Source organism: Impatiens glandulifera, chromosome 3, assembly GCF_907164915.1.
Source record: "Impatiens glandulifera chromosome 3, dImpGla2.1, whole genome shotgun sequence".
NCBI lineage: Eukaryota > Viridiplantae > Streptophyta > Magnoliopsida > Ericales > Balsaminaceae > Impatiens > Impatiens glandulifera.
In genome coordinates this window covers 59,510,308-59,525,217 of record NC_061864.1, presented here as the reverse complement: position 1 = coordinate 59,525,217, position 14,910 = coordinate 59,510,308, and the positions used below count along the sequence as shown (strand labels likewise).

The 14,910-nt window shown below is 31.0% G+C and overlaps 1 protein-coding gene and 1 pseudogene across 1 annotated transcript; both read right to left on the bottom strand.

Annotated features, from left to right (window-relative positions):
- Positions 1-5,719: 5,719 nt before the first annotated feature.
- Positions 5,720-10,311, bottom strand: LOC124930508 (annotated as a pseudogene).
- Positions 10,312-13,281: 2,970 nt separating this feature from the next.
- LOC124930507 (11S globulin seed storage protein 1-like) lies at positions 13,282-14,910 on the bottom strand. The gene is made up of 3 exons (XM_047470844.1): positions 14,296-14,910; positions 13,756-14,214; positions 13,282-13,674 (listed from the first exon to the last, which is right to left on the bottom strand). Exons 1-3 carry the CDS (start codon positions 14,863-14,865, stop codon positions 13,282-13,284), a joined length of 1,422 nt encoding a protein of 473 aa, XP_047326800.1. The 5' UTR covers positions 14,866-14,910.

The window sequence follows — 14,910 nt, the reverse complement described above, 5'->3', positions numbered from 1 at the left end:
TATTCACATATTTAACTATTAAATATCACCGAATCATTTTTTCTTTACCGACTTCTTACCATCTCACTTTGAGCAAGCAACAATCTTATACATATTTAACTATCATTATCTCTTATTCTTCAACAACTCTCACATTTTACTAATCTCACACTCATTCATTTCGGCCAACCACCAATCTCATTCACATATTTAAATATCAAATATCACACAAACATCTTCTTATTACTAACTTCTTACCATCTCATTTCAACCAACTAACATATAATCAAACTATCATTTTGAGCATTTTCACCTAATCATCTCATCATATTATAGACCTTTTACCCACATACTAAACTCTTAGCATCTCACTTACCAACCAACAATCTCATTAATTGTTAGAAAAATCAAGATAGTTAATTTATTAAAAGAAAATTAACTATCCAAAGAGCTTAATCAATTCTTAATTATATGTGCAGGAACATCATCAACAAGACCGGCTAAATAGATATCCTAAATTGATCAACCAAACCGGCCAAACCGAAATTCCTAAGCTAATCCATCATCTCGGAGAAACCGAATCGGCTCAATCACATCAGCATTAACCCGGATCGACCTAACTTCAGGCCCGGCTAGAGTTGCAAACCGACAATGTCTGGCTGACTCAACGCATTAAAGATCCTAAAGCCAACGGTAAAATTACTCAAAGCTATGAATAATCTGAAGATGACATAATGAATATCCATTGGAAATATGCAGAAGAAGGATCTGAAATAAGGCATGCAGCAATCTAATGATTACGGATTTTATCCAAGTCCACAAGCAACCTTCACGGTACAGGTGACCGCCTAATGCATGCTTGTCATGTGTACAAAAGGCAAAGCATGCACGCTATTTACTCTGACCGGCACGACTTCCTGTGACCAATCAACTCAAGAGAGAGAAATATGACCGTTGTCATATTTCCCATATAAAAGGAAGTCAAAGTATTGAAGAAACATATAAAATATAAAAAATCTGAAGTTGGGTGTCACCTGAAAAGAATCTGATCTGAAACATACAGAATTTATACAGTTCTTTTGATCAAAGTGAAACAGTTGTAAACATTAAACATTCTGTTGTAAAAGTGTATTACATCACTGTGTGAGTGTTGTAAAGTGAACGACGAGCAGTAAATAAGACTCGATCGTATTGTATTGTGTGTTTTTGAATATTCTATTAGTGAATATCCTTCTCACTATTTGAGAAGAAGAGTTGACGTAGAAGATTTTGCTCCGAACATCCATAAAATTATGTCTCGTGTTCTTTTTTTATTTCCGGCTATACTATCAACTGAACTGAATCACTAACTACTCCAACCAAACCGAACCATCACTCTATCAACTCAACCAACTTTACCTCAGTCCAACTGATTTCTCTATTCTACCTTCTTTAACCGAATCGCGTGTGTTGCTTCAGGTTGAAATAAACATTTCCACCCTTGAACTCGGTTCAAGAGTTTATGATAATCTGCGTAGTGTTAAGAACAGTTCTAATCTTTAACCAGATTAGTGTCAATTGGTGTATGTGTGTTGTTATAAGCGATCTCCTTTAGCCGGACCCGGTCTACTATCGACTATCCCGATCCTAATATTAACATATTTAACTATCATTATCTTTTATTCTCAATGGAACTCTCATATTTTATGAATATATATTTCCTTCACTTTGGACAATTAATAATATCATTCATATATTTAACTATTAAATATTATCCAACCATTTTCTTCTTACCGACTTTTTACTATCTAACTTCGACCAACCAACAATCTCTTTCACATATTTAACTATCATTATCTCTTATCCTTCAATACCTCTCATATTTTATTAATCTCAGACTCATTCATTTTGACAAATCAACAATCTCATTCACATATTTAACTATTAAATATTACCCAACCATTTTTCTACTTACTGACTTCTTACCATCTCACTTCGACCAACCAACAATCTCATTCACATATTTAACTATCACTATCTCTTATTCTTCAATACCTCTCATATCTTACTAATCCTAAACTCATTCACTTCGGCCAACCAACAATCTTATTGACATATTTAACTATCAAATATTACCTAACCATCATCTCATTACCGACTTCTTACCATCTCACTTCAACCAACCAACATATCCATTGTCCCTAATCAAACTATCATTTCGAGTATTTTTCATCCAACCATCTTATTATAATATAGACTTTTTACCAATTTACCAACTTTTTACCATCTCACTTTGACCTAGGGCTGCAAATGAGTCAAGCTGCTTGTGAACCGCTCGTAAGCCACTCGGTCAAAGCTCAACTTGAGCTTGACTTCAATCAAGTTCGAGCCGAGCTTAAGCTCGTATAATAACTTCTTGATGACTTCTCAAGCTTTTTCGAGTCTGATAATATATATATATATATATTATAATCAAATCTAAAATCAAAAACAAATATTTTTTTGTTCACTCTCTCTTCAAAATCTATATGATTGTCCATATTCCCTAATGAATCATAGGTAGGGAATGTCAAAATTCAAAACCATAATTTCCTAGACTTTTCCTCTTCACCATTCTCTCGCTTAATTTCCTCATCTTAAATTTATTAACACTTATTTATAAGCATTCACATCATTCTTCATATTATTTCTTTTCAGAATTCGTAAACTCAAGTTACTCAACCATTTCTTTCGTGTCAGGAGTGAAGTATTATCTTAGAGTGGTTTCATACAACCCTACAAGTAAATTAAAATTCATTTTCACTTCTCTTATTGCTTTTTCTTTTAGATAACTCTAATTTTTGGAATAATATATTTTTGAATTTTGAATAGTTATGATGGTTTCATATTTTCATTTTGAAATATTATATTTTTGAATGTTAGATATGTATAAAAATTAAATATTTTCATTTTGAAAATAGATTTTAGTTTGAGATTGTTTTAAAATTTAATTTAGTTAAAGTTTTTCAAGTCGAACTGATATTATAGGTAAATAGTTAGGTCGAGCTCGAGTTCAAATTTATAAACTCGTTTGAGCACGAGTTCGAGCTGAGATAATAAATACTAAATCGAGTCTAACTTGAGCTCAAGTTGACTTGATCTCTACTTGGCTCATTTGCAGCCATACTTCGATCAACCAACATATCCATTGTTCCCCAATCGAATTAAGTTCGAGCCGAGCTAATATTGAATCCAGTTGAGATTGAGATTAAGTGGACTTGAGCTCGAGTTGTCTCATTTGCAGCCCTAATTTGGCCAACCAACATATCATTTGTTCCCCAATCGAACTATTATTTCGAAAATTTAATACCCAAACTATCTCATCATTATATACATTTCCTCTTACCATGTAACTTTGGTTTAAGCCAACCAACATATCCATTGTTCCCCAATCGAACTATTATTTCCAGCATTTTGTACCCCAACTATCTCATCATTATAGACCTTTCTCTTACCATCTCACTTCGGTCAATCGACATATTCATTGTCCTCCCAATCAAACTACTATTTCGAGTATTTTGCACCAAATAAAATTATATAATTATTTTAAATTTGCACCTCACGGGATTTAAACTCTTGGTCTTTATTATGCAGTATGAACACTTAACCATTATACCACTTATGATTATTGATTTTTTTTTATAGTTCTATGTATAAATATATAATTGATATAAGTAACAATTAAAAATAAATTACTTAACTTATATTGAAAAATTAAAAAAAATATATATATTTTATCTTTAGTGCTCAATCTTTTTCACTGTCACTTTCCATTCCATGATTTACTTTTAACATGTATATAAATTATAAATAGAGTCACAAACTATTAAATCTTTAAAATACAAATAACATATACCTTTTGACTACCCATATTATATCTTTTTAATATCATTGTGATCTCACTTGGAGCATCTTGCACAAGTCATCTCATTATTATTAGTTTCTTCTCATTTCAATCAACCAACCATCTCATCTCGTGATTACCATTATCCACATCTTACTCTCACACATCCCTCGTGTCCTCAATCCTAAAATTTTGTACTCAACCATCTCAACATCATTACATATCTTTTACCTTCACTTTCACTTTGATCAATCAACCGACAATCTCATTCACATAATTAATCATCAATAATTCTTCATATAAATTTTTGTAATTGTTTTAAAATTACATATGGAGGATTCAAACATATTATTGTGTATTATAAACAATTTAATCATGAGAGAATTTAAGATTGTTAATTTATATTTATAAATTTATGTATTAATATATAATTAATATTACTAATCATTCAAAATAAACTATTCAACTTAAGTTAAAAAGAAACTTTATCCTCTAACATAAAAAAAAAACTTATATAAGCAATTAATAAATAAAAAATATCATAAGTTTATAATTTTAGCTGAATTTTATATAAAAATGTCAAGTAGTCTAGTTAGTTAAAGTATTGTAGGTGGTGATTTGTGATGCGAGGACCCGATAAATTAACCTTAAACATTATTAATATTATATATATAATATATTTGTTAGAGTGCATATTTAATGATATGTTTCAAGTTCAACAGATTTATATATCATTTTAATTTTATTTGTTTTTAATTATGGGTAAAAAAAACTTTTATTTTGATTTATTTTTTATTATTATTTTTTTCTACTTTTTATATAATTTTATTTAATTATTAATTAATTAAACTAAATATAAATATAAATAACCTATAATTTAATTTTGTTGGATAAATCTCAAAAAAAAAAAAAAAAAAAAAACTAAAAATAAGATTTTAGATGTAACTTTTTTTAAAATAATAAAATATATATAAAACAAAACCTTGAACCTTAAAAAATAATATCAACTATCCATTATTAGGTATATTTTTAGTATAATGATATTTTTTTCTTATTTTTTATTTTATTTAAAAATGGTTGAACTAATTAAGTTATATAATTTATTTAAATTATATTGTTTTTAATTTAATAATATTTAAAATTAAGTTAAAAAATTCAAGAATGTAATTAAATAATAATAATAATAATAATAATAATAAAAGAAATCAATATAAAGTTTTAATAATATTGTTTTAAATATAAAAAAAATGTAATTACACATAACCACATTGTGTGTCTAGCTATAAAAATAAGTTATGATATCAATAGAGTAAAATTAAACAAAAATAAATGTGTAATGAAGTTTATAAACATGTTAGTGTACAGGAAGATATTTCAAACAAAACATAATGTACAAAGAGTTTTTTTAAGAAATTAGTGTAAATGAAATATTTCAAACAAAATATAATGTACAAGGATCAAAATAACTACTACCCTAAAAAAATAGCTATTACCCTAATTTATATCTATATAGAAATAAAACGACTACACAAAAAAATTGAAAATAAGGACGAAATGAAATCGAAAATTCAATATAAAATCATTTAAAAAAGAATTCAAAGTATCATTCTATTGATTAAAGCATTTTAAAAAAGAATTCAAAGTACATAGACATAAAAATCATAGGCCTAAAAAACATAAAATAAATAAATAAAGGAATAGCATATCAGTCAACATTATTTAATTAAGATAAACATCCAAATAGTTTTAGGACATTATTTTATAAGATATGAACCCTACCATTTTATGTTCACAAGTCATAACTATCAATCAATTTATTCAACAATATCCAAATAATCCATAAATAAGAATAGTTCATGAACAAGCAATGTGGTTGGCTTAAAGGACCATCCCACGGCCTTCCACACTTAGCTTTGTGGCCTGCAGTTGTTTCTTTTTAGGTGCTTTCAACTGCTTCAACTTCTTTTGCATCTGCATAAATTTAATAATGCGCCTATGTTATATATTTTTTGAATCTATATAAGACTAAATTTAGTTTCAAATTCTGATACGCATATTAGCTTTGGTAAACTTGATAAAATGATCCTCTCTTCTAGTCTAACAGTAACAAAATATGGATATCCTCAATCTCCCTGAGAAGTTATGGGTTCGAGTCCGTCAGACGGCAAATTTTGCGCCTGGTTAAATGGTTAAGTGTGTTTGTGGGTTATATGCTTAATCTCTTTGTGGCGGGGAGCCATGGTTGTGGTGTCATGCTAGTTCTCCTTTAATTAAAAAAAAACTAGATAAAAAGAGTAAAAAATAAACCTTAAGTTGTATATGATCTCGAACAACTTGCTTAGAATGAGCCCTTATTGCATCAGGGTCAACTTTAGATGGTGGGCGAACAACAAAGTCCATTGGCATTGCCTCAGGCCTTGCAACATGATTCTGAGAGGATGAATGTCTTGAATTTTGACCCCTGCAAGTTTAACCAATAGAATTTAGTTTCATGAAAATGCATGCAAGAAAAGATATGTAAGTAGCAATGAAATTCCTACTTTGGTAGTTCAGCAAAGTTAATATCATCATCCCTATATTTCATTCTTGTCCTGTCAAAAACATTTTCAAATATATTACATAAGCTAAATTTTATATAAAAAACAAATAAAAATCCATAATTAATCGGATAACAGCCTTACTTTTTAGATGACTTCCGAGATGGAATCCTCTTGTCCCCGTACTTCTTCATGTCTTCAAATCTTGCGTTGTTATTGAATATTGATCGACACTGCACTCCATTAAGGATATTGGTTAGTAATAGGAGGGTAACTAAGCGTCTCATCACTGCTTTGAACTTTAACTTTAATCAATCAAGGTGTTTTCATTCAGAATCTAAACCGAGACCTCAAACTACTACTTCAATACTCTTGTAAGAACCAGATTAATGGGTGAAGTTAGTCAGTAGTAATATAGATTTGTGCAAACATGCATTTTCAAGACAAATTTATGAGAAAAATGACATTGCAATAAAGAAGAAGGACAAAAATGATAAATGGGAAAATAAAACAATTACCCATTTATCAACCAGTTCCTTTGCAAGTCTTTTGTTGGACATGATCTCTTCATCTGACTTCGATAAAAACATAATCACCTATATATAGAAAAAAAAAAAATTGGTAATGATTCAATGAGTAGTCTTTAAAAATAAATGCCAAAATAATATTTAAGTAAAAATAAATTGTATATATATAATGATGTTTAATTTGAATTTATCGGTCGAGTGATTAATTTGAATATAAATGAGACTAAATAGATACTTGGTCAGATTATTGGTTAACTCACCCAAATTTTTAAACGGTTAAATTTTAAAAATAAAATACAAATACTATATATAAGTCACATACTTACGTCTTAATAATATAAGTACCATATTTTAACCAACTAATTTTATCAGGGAGGTTTGTTTAGCTACAAATCTTATGGAAAAAGTCATAGTCTCATAAGTTAACTATTAAAAAAAATGATGCAATTCAATTAATTTTTCGAGTTAAAGTTGTGTTTTAATGATTTTCTCTATTATGAAGTTCATCATATATAGCTTATTAAAAAAAGACTAATTTTTAAACTTAATTTGAGTTATCACTCATAAATATTCCCATAGAATACAAAATGAAGCCTGACCTTTCCAAGACCACTCTTCTTTAGTTGATCCCTTCTGCCAGACTGCTCTAAATCAATTGGAAACTGTCCAAAAAAGACAATTTAAACATATTCATTATTTTGACAAAATAATATTTTGAATTATACACAAGTTCATACATACATCTTGTAAGATCTGTAATATAGCTTCCCGGATGTTAATATTCGGCAAGCTTCCATCTGGGAGAGGTTCTAACCAAAAGTCTTTAACAAGGTTAGGACTCCATGATCTAAAAGTTCAGCTTGCAATTGTTTCCTAAATCATACATATATATAGAAGTGTCATGTTAAGAAAAATATATCAATATATATAGGGGATTATTAGCTCATTTTGCTTCTTTAACTGACATCAAAAGCTGGTTTTTGTTGAACAAAAGATATTTAAACATTGAACATAGTTAACCAAGAATCAACAATAAGTAATAATTTGAATCATTTTAAAAGAAAAACAAGTTTTTAATGCAAATTCAGTAAGCAAAATAATCTAAGTAGAAAAGAAATGAATCTTACTTGGAAAAAACTTCTTGAAGAAGAGAGAGTTTCTTGAGTTTACTTATAGCTGGCTTGGATTGTTTATTAAGCTCCACATCTTCCTCAGCAGCAATTTCTAGCTCTGCCATCACATTTTCAATTAGCATTGAGATTTCTGCAGCACTTCTATGGTGTTTCTTCTTTTTCTTTCTCATTTTGAAGAGATCTTCATCTTCTTCTTCGCCATCTTTAACCTGGAAGGAAGATAAGTTGATTTTCTCGGTTATCATTCAAATTTCTTCTTGATACAAGTACATAAAGATTTAAGAACCCTGTTCATCTATCTATAAATCTTTTAAAAATGATACATACAATTAAATAATAATCGTTTAAGTAGTACGATAAAAATATAACATAAAAAAATTTCAAATTAGTAAGAAAAAAAATTGCAGAACATAAATACAATTAATAGGCTCGAAAATTCCTAAGAAAGGCGATATGATCCGCAAACAGATCAACATTTATTCCGGATCTAATATCCGATATCGTCATGATAATTGCATTATTAAGGATTCTTAATAGTCTATATTGGTTGTTAAATGTTTTACGCTTTCCTTTCAAGCAGATAGTTTACCAGAAAGTTATATGGACAGTGATTCATATTGTAAGTGTCACTCTTTTAGTCACGTCAATTCATGCATTCCAATAGCTATTAACGGTCTCCGACATAAATCATTTGATTTTAGTCAAATTTAACAAAATACTCCAAATACTTGTCATAACTTGACAATGTAAAAGAAAATGGAAAGTTGTCTACAACTCCTTATAAAAATATGACAATGACTCATAAATGAGAATTCCGCTGTGAATAAACTCCAACAAAAAAAAAATGAAATTTTCTTTATGGCAGTTAAAGATACAAGCTCTACTCGCTCATATGAATTTGGACAAGACTTGATTAGGGTTTAATAAGATGTTCAGTTCGTGGACAATAGAAGAGAAAAGAGGATGGATCACAAGGCTATGTCTTATATACATCTTCATCTCTCGAATAATATTTTATAGTATGTTTTGAAGAAGACGAGTGATGTTGGGTTATTACTGAAACTAAAATAGATTTGTATGAAAAAAAATCTTACTAGTAAACTGCATCTAAAAACAATTATATTTTCTAATTTTTCTAATTTGAGAATTTTTGGTTGTTTTGTGTATGCTCACGTTGTTGAAAGAAAATTGGAGGCTCAATCTATGAAATGTATTTTCATCAGTAAAGGAATATAAACTAAGGTATTCTTAAACAAGAAAAATAATAATTAGTCAAAATATTATTTTTGATGAGACACATATGTTACATGATATACCACTTATATCTTCTTGTGATAAAATTGAGCAAGAATCTAACACTTCTCGAGATAAGATTCGGTAAAAATCTAGCAAACATGTAGAGTTTGAAATTAGATCGAAATATGAACATGGGATAGTGTCGTTAACTAAATCAGAGTCGTCAGATATTTCACTTATTACACCATAATATCATATTGCTATATATAAGTCCATGTGTGATATTAGACTTCCTAAAAGACTCCTAAGAGATGGAGACAGTTAAGTTGTCTATTTTTTAAGATAAAATTTTCTTTTGACATACTCCGTCTGTGTTAAGGTGGTGATTGTTAGATTATGTTGACTGATATATGTTTTGATCGAGACATCGACCTAGGCTCGCGGTGCAATAAAAAGTCCTAATTATTTGATATGGGCTCACTAGGCCTCACAACAACATCATGAGCCAAAAGAAATAAGAAACCACTAACAATGACTTTCTTGTCCACTTCGACTTTCTCCCATTAGAAGTGTTAAGTTCATAATTTCTATCAATCAATTACCAATCAAAAAATCAAGAAACCTATAGTAGACAGTAAACAGTACCTCAGAATTAGTAGTTGCATTTGCTTGATCTCGAGCTTGTTCCCTTACCTTGTTGCTTCCATGCCTATCTGTTTTGTCTGATTTTCTACTTCCTTCACCACCATAATCCTTAGCCATCGATTCTCTCTTATAGGCGCCATCATTATCAGACTCCCTCCTAAGTGTCCTCGATTTGGAAACTCCGTCTTTATCGATACCATCGTCTTCACCGCAGTTGAAATAACCAAATGTATTCTCAGACTTCACACCTGTGTCATTGACATCCATCAATGGCACTCTATTCTCGTCGAGGTATCTGAAAGAAACAGTACAATAATGAATGAACCATCAAACATCAGAAATTCTAACCTTAGAAACGGAAAGAGCACAACTTACGGATCATTGTAAGCCATTATGGAAATTTGTTCTTCTGGTTGTTCTTCGGAAAATGGATTATAGTCTGTTATTCATGTTCATAAGAAAAAAAGAGTATTTGAATATTAGATTAACTATAACGATTAACGACTATAAATAAGTAAACTTATAAATAAGTCCTTAGACTATTTTCAATTGTTATATAAACTCTAAATCTTTATTTGTTTAGTTAGGACCATGATTTATTTAGAGGACTCAATTTGCTACTAAACATAAACATAGTCAAAATGTCTGATGGGTTACATTCATACATTTTCATTCTCACAAATTCTATTAAAAAACAATGCGATTCACACTACAAAAGAAACGTAAAGATATTTTATCAAAAAAAAAATTATTAAATCGTTTAATCTTTTCAAAATCAAACAAAAATGGAAGAAAATCAATATCGAAAAGTACGACACTTACCTAATGTAGTTAGACTTTCCAACGAGGATGTGTTGATACCAAGACGAACAAGGAGGAAAATCGATGAGAGAATGAAGCGAAGTAGAGCGGCGCCGCGTCTCAACCGAGAAGAAGATTAGAATGTATTCAAATTATTTCTTTTTAAGGAACCCTAGTGGACCTTGTTTGGTTAAGAGATTTTTTATTTGGTCATTATATCAGTGTTTGTTGTAATTTTATTATGAAATTAGAAGTATTTTTATATTATTGAAAAAAAAAAATAGTCTACCAATATTAGGAAATACAATGATTACTAATAAGTTCAATATAAGTGGGTACCCACTTGTAGGGTAGAGTGGATTCTATGATAAGATCAACAAGCTACTGGGCTTTATAGACCCATCCATTTTTCCCAATTTTTTTTTTTTTTTTAAATTTTCAGCCCATTAAGCAATCAAAACTCTTTATATTTCTTTTATTCTCCAAATTTTAGGTAGTCCAACTCAGATATAAATTTGTTCAATACATTATTTATTTATTATTATATTTATTTTATTTCTATTATTTAAATAAAAATAATAATAAACTCAACCAAAAATCAGTTAAAGCAATTCAACGAATAAACGTGTAACGTCATTTAGTTAAGAGAAAGAAAATCTTAAAACTGTCCCGAAACGGTCGTCACGGGTCTCGAAACGGTTATTTCGAGAAGTAAGAAATTTTGGTCCCGAAATGATCATTTCGATATCCAAAGAACCGTTTCGAGACCCGAAATGACCGTTTCAGGACCCAAAATAACTGTTTCGGGACCCGAAATAAGTTTTTTCGGGACCCGAAATGAGCTTTTTCAGGACTCGAAATGAGCATTTTCGGGACTCGAAATTAGCATATAGGGACCCAAAATAAGCAGTTTCGAGACGTGGAGACAACCTGGCAGGCCACGTCAGATTCGTGAACTTGCTTTCGTTGATTTTTTCGTTAAGTTTAATTATCATTCTTAAATAAAATGGTATAATGATATTTGATGTTCGAAATTGGATTGTTTTTATTGGGTTTGAAACTTTAAATTGCACAACTTGAATTATCACAATTTTAATAATTTGAGATTTTTTTCTAAACGAAATAAAGGATGTCTTACTTTAATGTAATATTTTTTAAACTAATTTATCGCATGGGATCAAACAAGAAATTCTCTCTTTTCAATTTTTTTCATTACTCTAACATTCAAATTGGTACACCATACACAAAATTATATTATTTAGAAGCTCAAAAAATAAATACAAAATTTATATCTTTTTGAATTTGTCCAAATATTTTCTTGATCACACCGGTGTTTAATCACTACAACTATTTTCTTGATAAATTAAAACGCAAACATAAAAAAAGTACTGAATTAAAAAAATAAGTCCAAAATATTTATAAATATTATTTAATTTACAAACATGATTAATTATTAATAAAACAAAAATGATATGAAGTTATACTACGAATGTTTTTTTTTTTTTGAATAATCTTAAATAGTTAAATTATGACAGTGAGTTGTTAGAACTTCAAAATTCGAGTTTCATTATAAAAAATAATCATAAATTCTAGACTTAAATAAAAATAAAAATTTAGAAGGTTTATAACATACAAACATTGGAGTGGATAGTGTAGAGTGATAAGATGAGGTAAGTTATAATGTTATTTGAGTTTTTTTTTTATTATTAATTTTGTTATTTAAATATTATAATTATAGAAATTTTTGAATATGTTGTTATATATATATATATAATATAATTATATAAAATAATTAAAATAAATTCATTTAAATATCTTATAAAAAATTGAAAAATATTTTTTTTACAAATTTATTTAAATATCTTATACAAATTTTTTTTAATATGTTGTTTTATATATATATATATATATAAATTATAAAATAATTCATATAAATTAATTTAAATATATTACAAATAAATTTATAAATAAAATAATTAATATATTTTATTTAAAGAGTAAAAATGATGAAGCTTCGTTTAGCTCTAGTTTTACATTGTAAAACTCATGATAAAACAGAATTATGTTTCTTAACCCCAAATAAATTTGAGTTTCAGATATCTCCTCTTTCAACCCTAGATAAAGTTGTATTTTGATTGTTCCATATGAACATGGCAGCAGAATATGTGGTTTGAACCTCTCCTCCTTCAATGTGACGAAAAATAGTCTGGTCTGAACTGGATTAATTAATGTCTTATTTTATAATCTTCTAAAATGGGAAATATTTCATCAATCATAACATGTCATTATATATTCTGTTATGCTAATTAATAAGGGTTATAGGAAGACTGGAAGAGAGAGATGAGTTGTATGCAGCTCTGAGAAAGACAAAAACAAGTAATTAAGAACACGATCCTCAAAGCAAATTAATACCTCTTCTTCAAAGTGTTATTTATCATCTAGTTCAATGACATATATCTCATCTCATAAAAAGGAAGCTAAAATTGAAAAATAATGCTGAAAATCCTTTTATGGGCTCGATCTATATTATTTATTTGGTAGTTTTAAGTACTAGGATTTAATTAAGCCGCCGCCACTCTGGGGGAACGGGACCTGGACTCAAACATCAAAGTCTCCTCCCGGTTGGTCTTCAACCTCATGGCTTGTTCCCTTGAAACTCGGTAAGAAGCCGCAATCACGTCGGCGGGAAGGCCGCGAAGGGCCGACGTCCGTCCTGCTAGGGTTCCTTGCATGGCGACGTCATTGGTCCTGAAGGCAACCCATTCGAATCCCTGTTCACCGGCTTCTTTAACCATCACGAAGTTCTGCGGGACCACCACCATCTGTCCTTCACGGACCACCTCATCGAACACGCAGCTGCCGCTCTGGTCAGTTATCTGAATCTTAGCGTCTCCTCTCGGACAGTATAGAATGCTGTGTGCGTTTAGCTTATAGTGAGGACTCACCAGTGCGTTCTGTTGTAGTCAAATAGTTAGATTTATCATTTAGTTTAGTTTAGGCGATTCAATAAATAAATAAATAAATAGTATACTTACCCTGTAAAGAACCCCTCTCTCTGCGCTTAATTTCAAGGATTTGAGAATGGGTAGGTCGTAGCTGGTTAGGGTATTGAACCTGCCGGCCTGTGGGTTGAAGATATCGGCGCGGGAAGGGTCGTTGATGTTCTCGATTAACTTGGTAGAGCAAACGGTTTCTTCCAAGCCGTTGTTGTCGAATCTTCTTTCTTGCTCCTCCCTCCTCGATGGTGGGCTGATGACTTGAAAGCCCTGTTCCACGCGGACAATGTGACCTCTCTTATCGTCTTCTCCGCGAAGCTTCCTGGCTGTCTCTCTGTCTATTCCGAAAATCTGAACCAGAAGTTCCTCCTCGATTCCATGGAAGACGTTGCCGGCGTTCTGCTTCTCGCCTTTCTGGTGGGCCTGGTAGTATTTTTCTCTCCCCTGTTGTTCTGCCCCTCCGAATCCTTGTTGTGGGTTTCCAGCGAGGAAGAATTTCTGCATACATACATACATAGATATACTAATTAATTTTTATCTATCTAGAATAAATTATGTTCTGTCCGACGTCTGTCTTACGCGTGGGTTTTGGTCGAGCTGATTTAGGTTATTGCCGGTATCCTCAACGACTATGGCTACCACATCCTCGTTACCGTCGTTGTAGCACCAGTGGGTCCAGCCGGCGCCGATGGCAATGACGTCTCCTTGTCGGAATCGTCGGATCTTTTGGTGCTGGTCGTGGAACCTAGTGGATTTCTCATCATCCTGCTGCTGGGATTCCTGAGATGATTGGAATGTCTCTGGGCATCCAGGCATCAAAACTCCAGACATACCGTTACCTTTTACAATGTACATGAGGAGAGGGGCGTTGGAGTAGGAAGGCAGGAAGAGTCCACGTGGGTTAATAGTATGCCTGGCGGCGACAACTCCGGCGCAGCGGAACTGATCATCCTTCCAGTCCCAGATCTGGGACTCGCCGGCCTCGGCCTGGATTCTAAATGTGGGTTCTTGGGCATTGAGCCTCTGAAGTTGGCACTGTGCCTGGTCTTCTTGGCTAAAGCCATGTTCAGACTGTCCCCTGCTCCTGGCGGAGACAGTGCCCAAGAAGATGATGAGGAGGAAGGAGAGAGAGAGCAGTGAAGTGTTCATGGCGCTCTCTGAGTATTAATTGTTGGATGAGAATTAAGGGAAGAG

What these genes read in the sequence shown, in the direction of transcription:
- LOC124930507 (XM_047470844.1), bottom strand. Translation starts at nt 14,865, where the DNA reads ATGAACACTTCACTGCTCTCTCTCTCCTTCCTCCTCATCATCTTCTTG. An exon ending in AGCTCGACCAAAACCCACGC is followed by an intron (nt 14,215 to 14,295) that starts GTAAGACAGACG and finishes GTATGTATGCAG; the next exon opens with AAATTCTTCCTCGCTGGAAA. An exon ending in AGAGAGGGGTTCTTTACAGG is followed by an intron (nt 13,675 to 13,755) that starts GTAAGTATACTA and finishes TGACTACAACAG; the next exon opens with AACGCACTGGTGAGTCCTCA.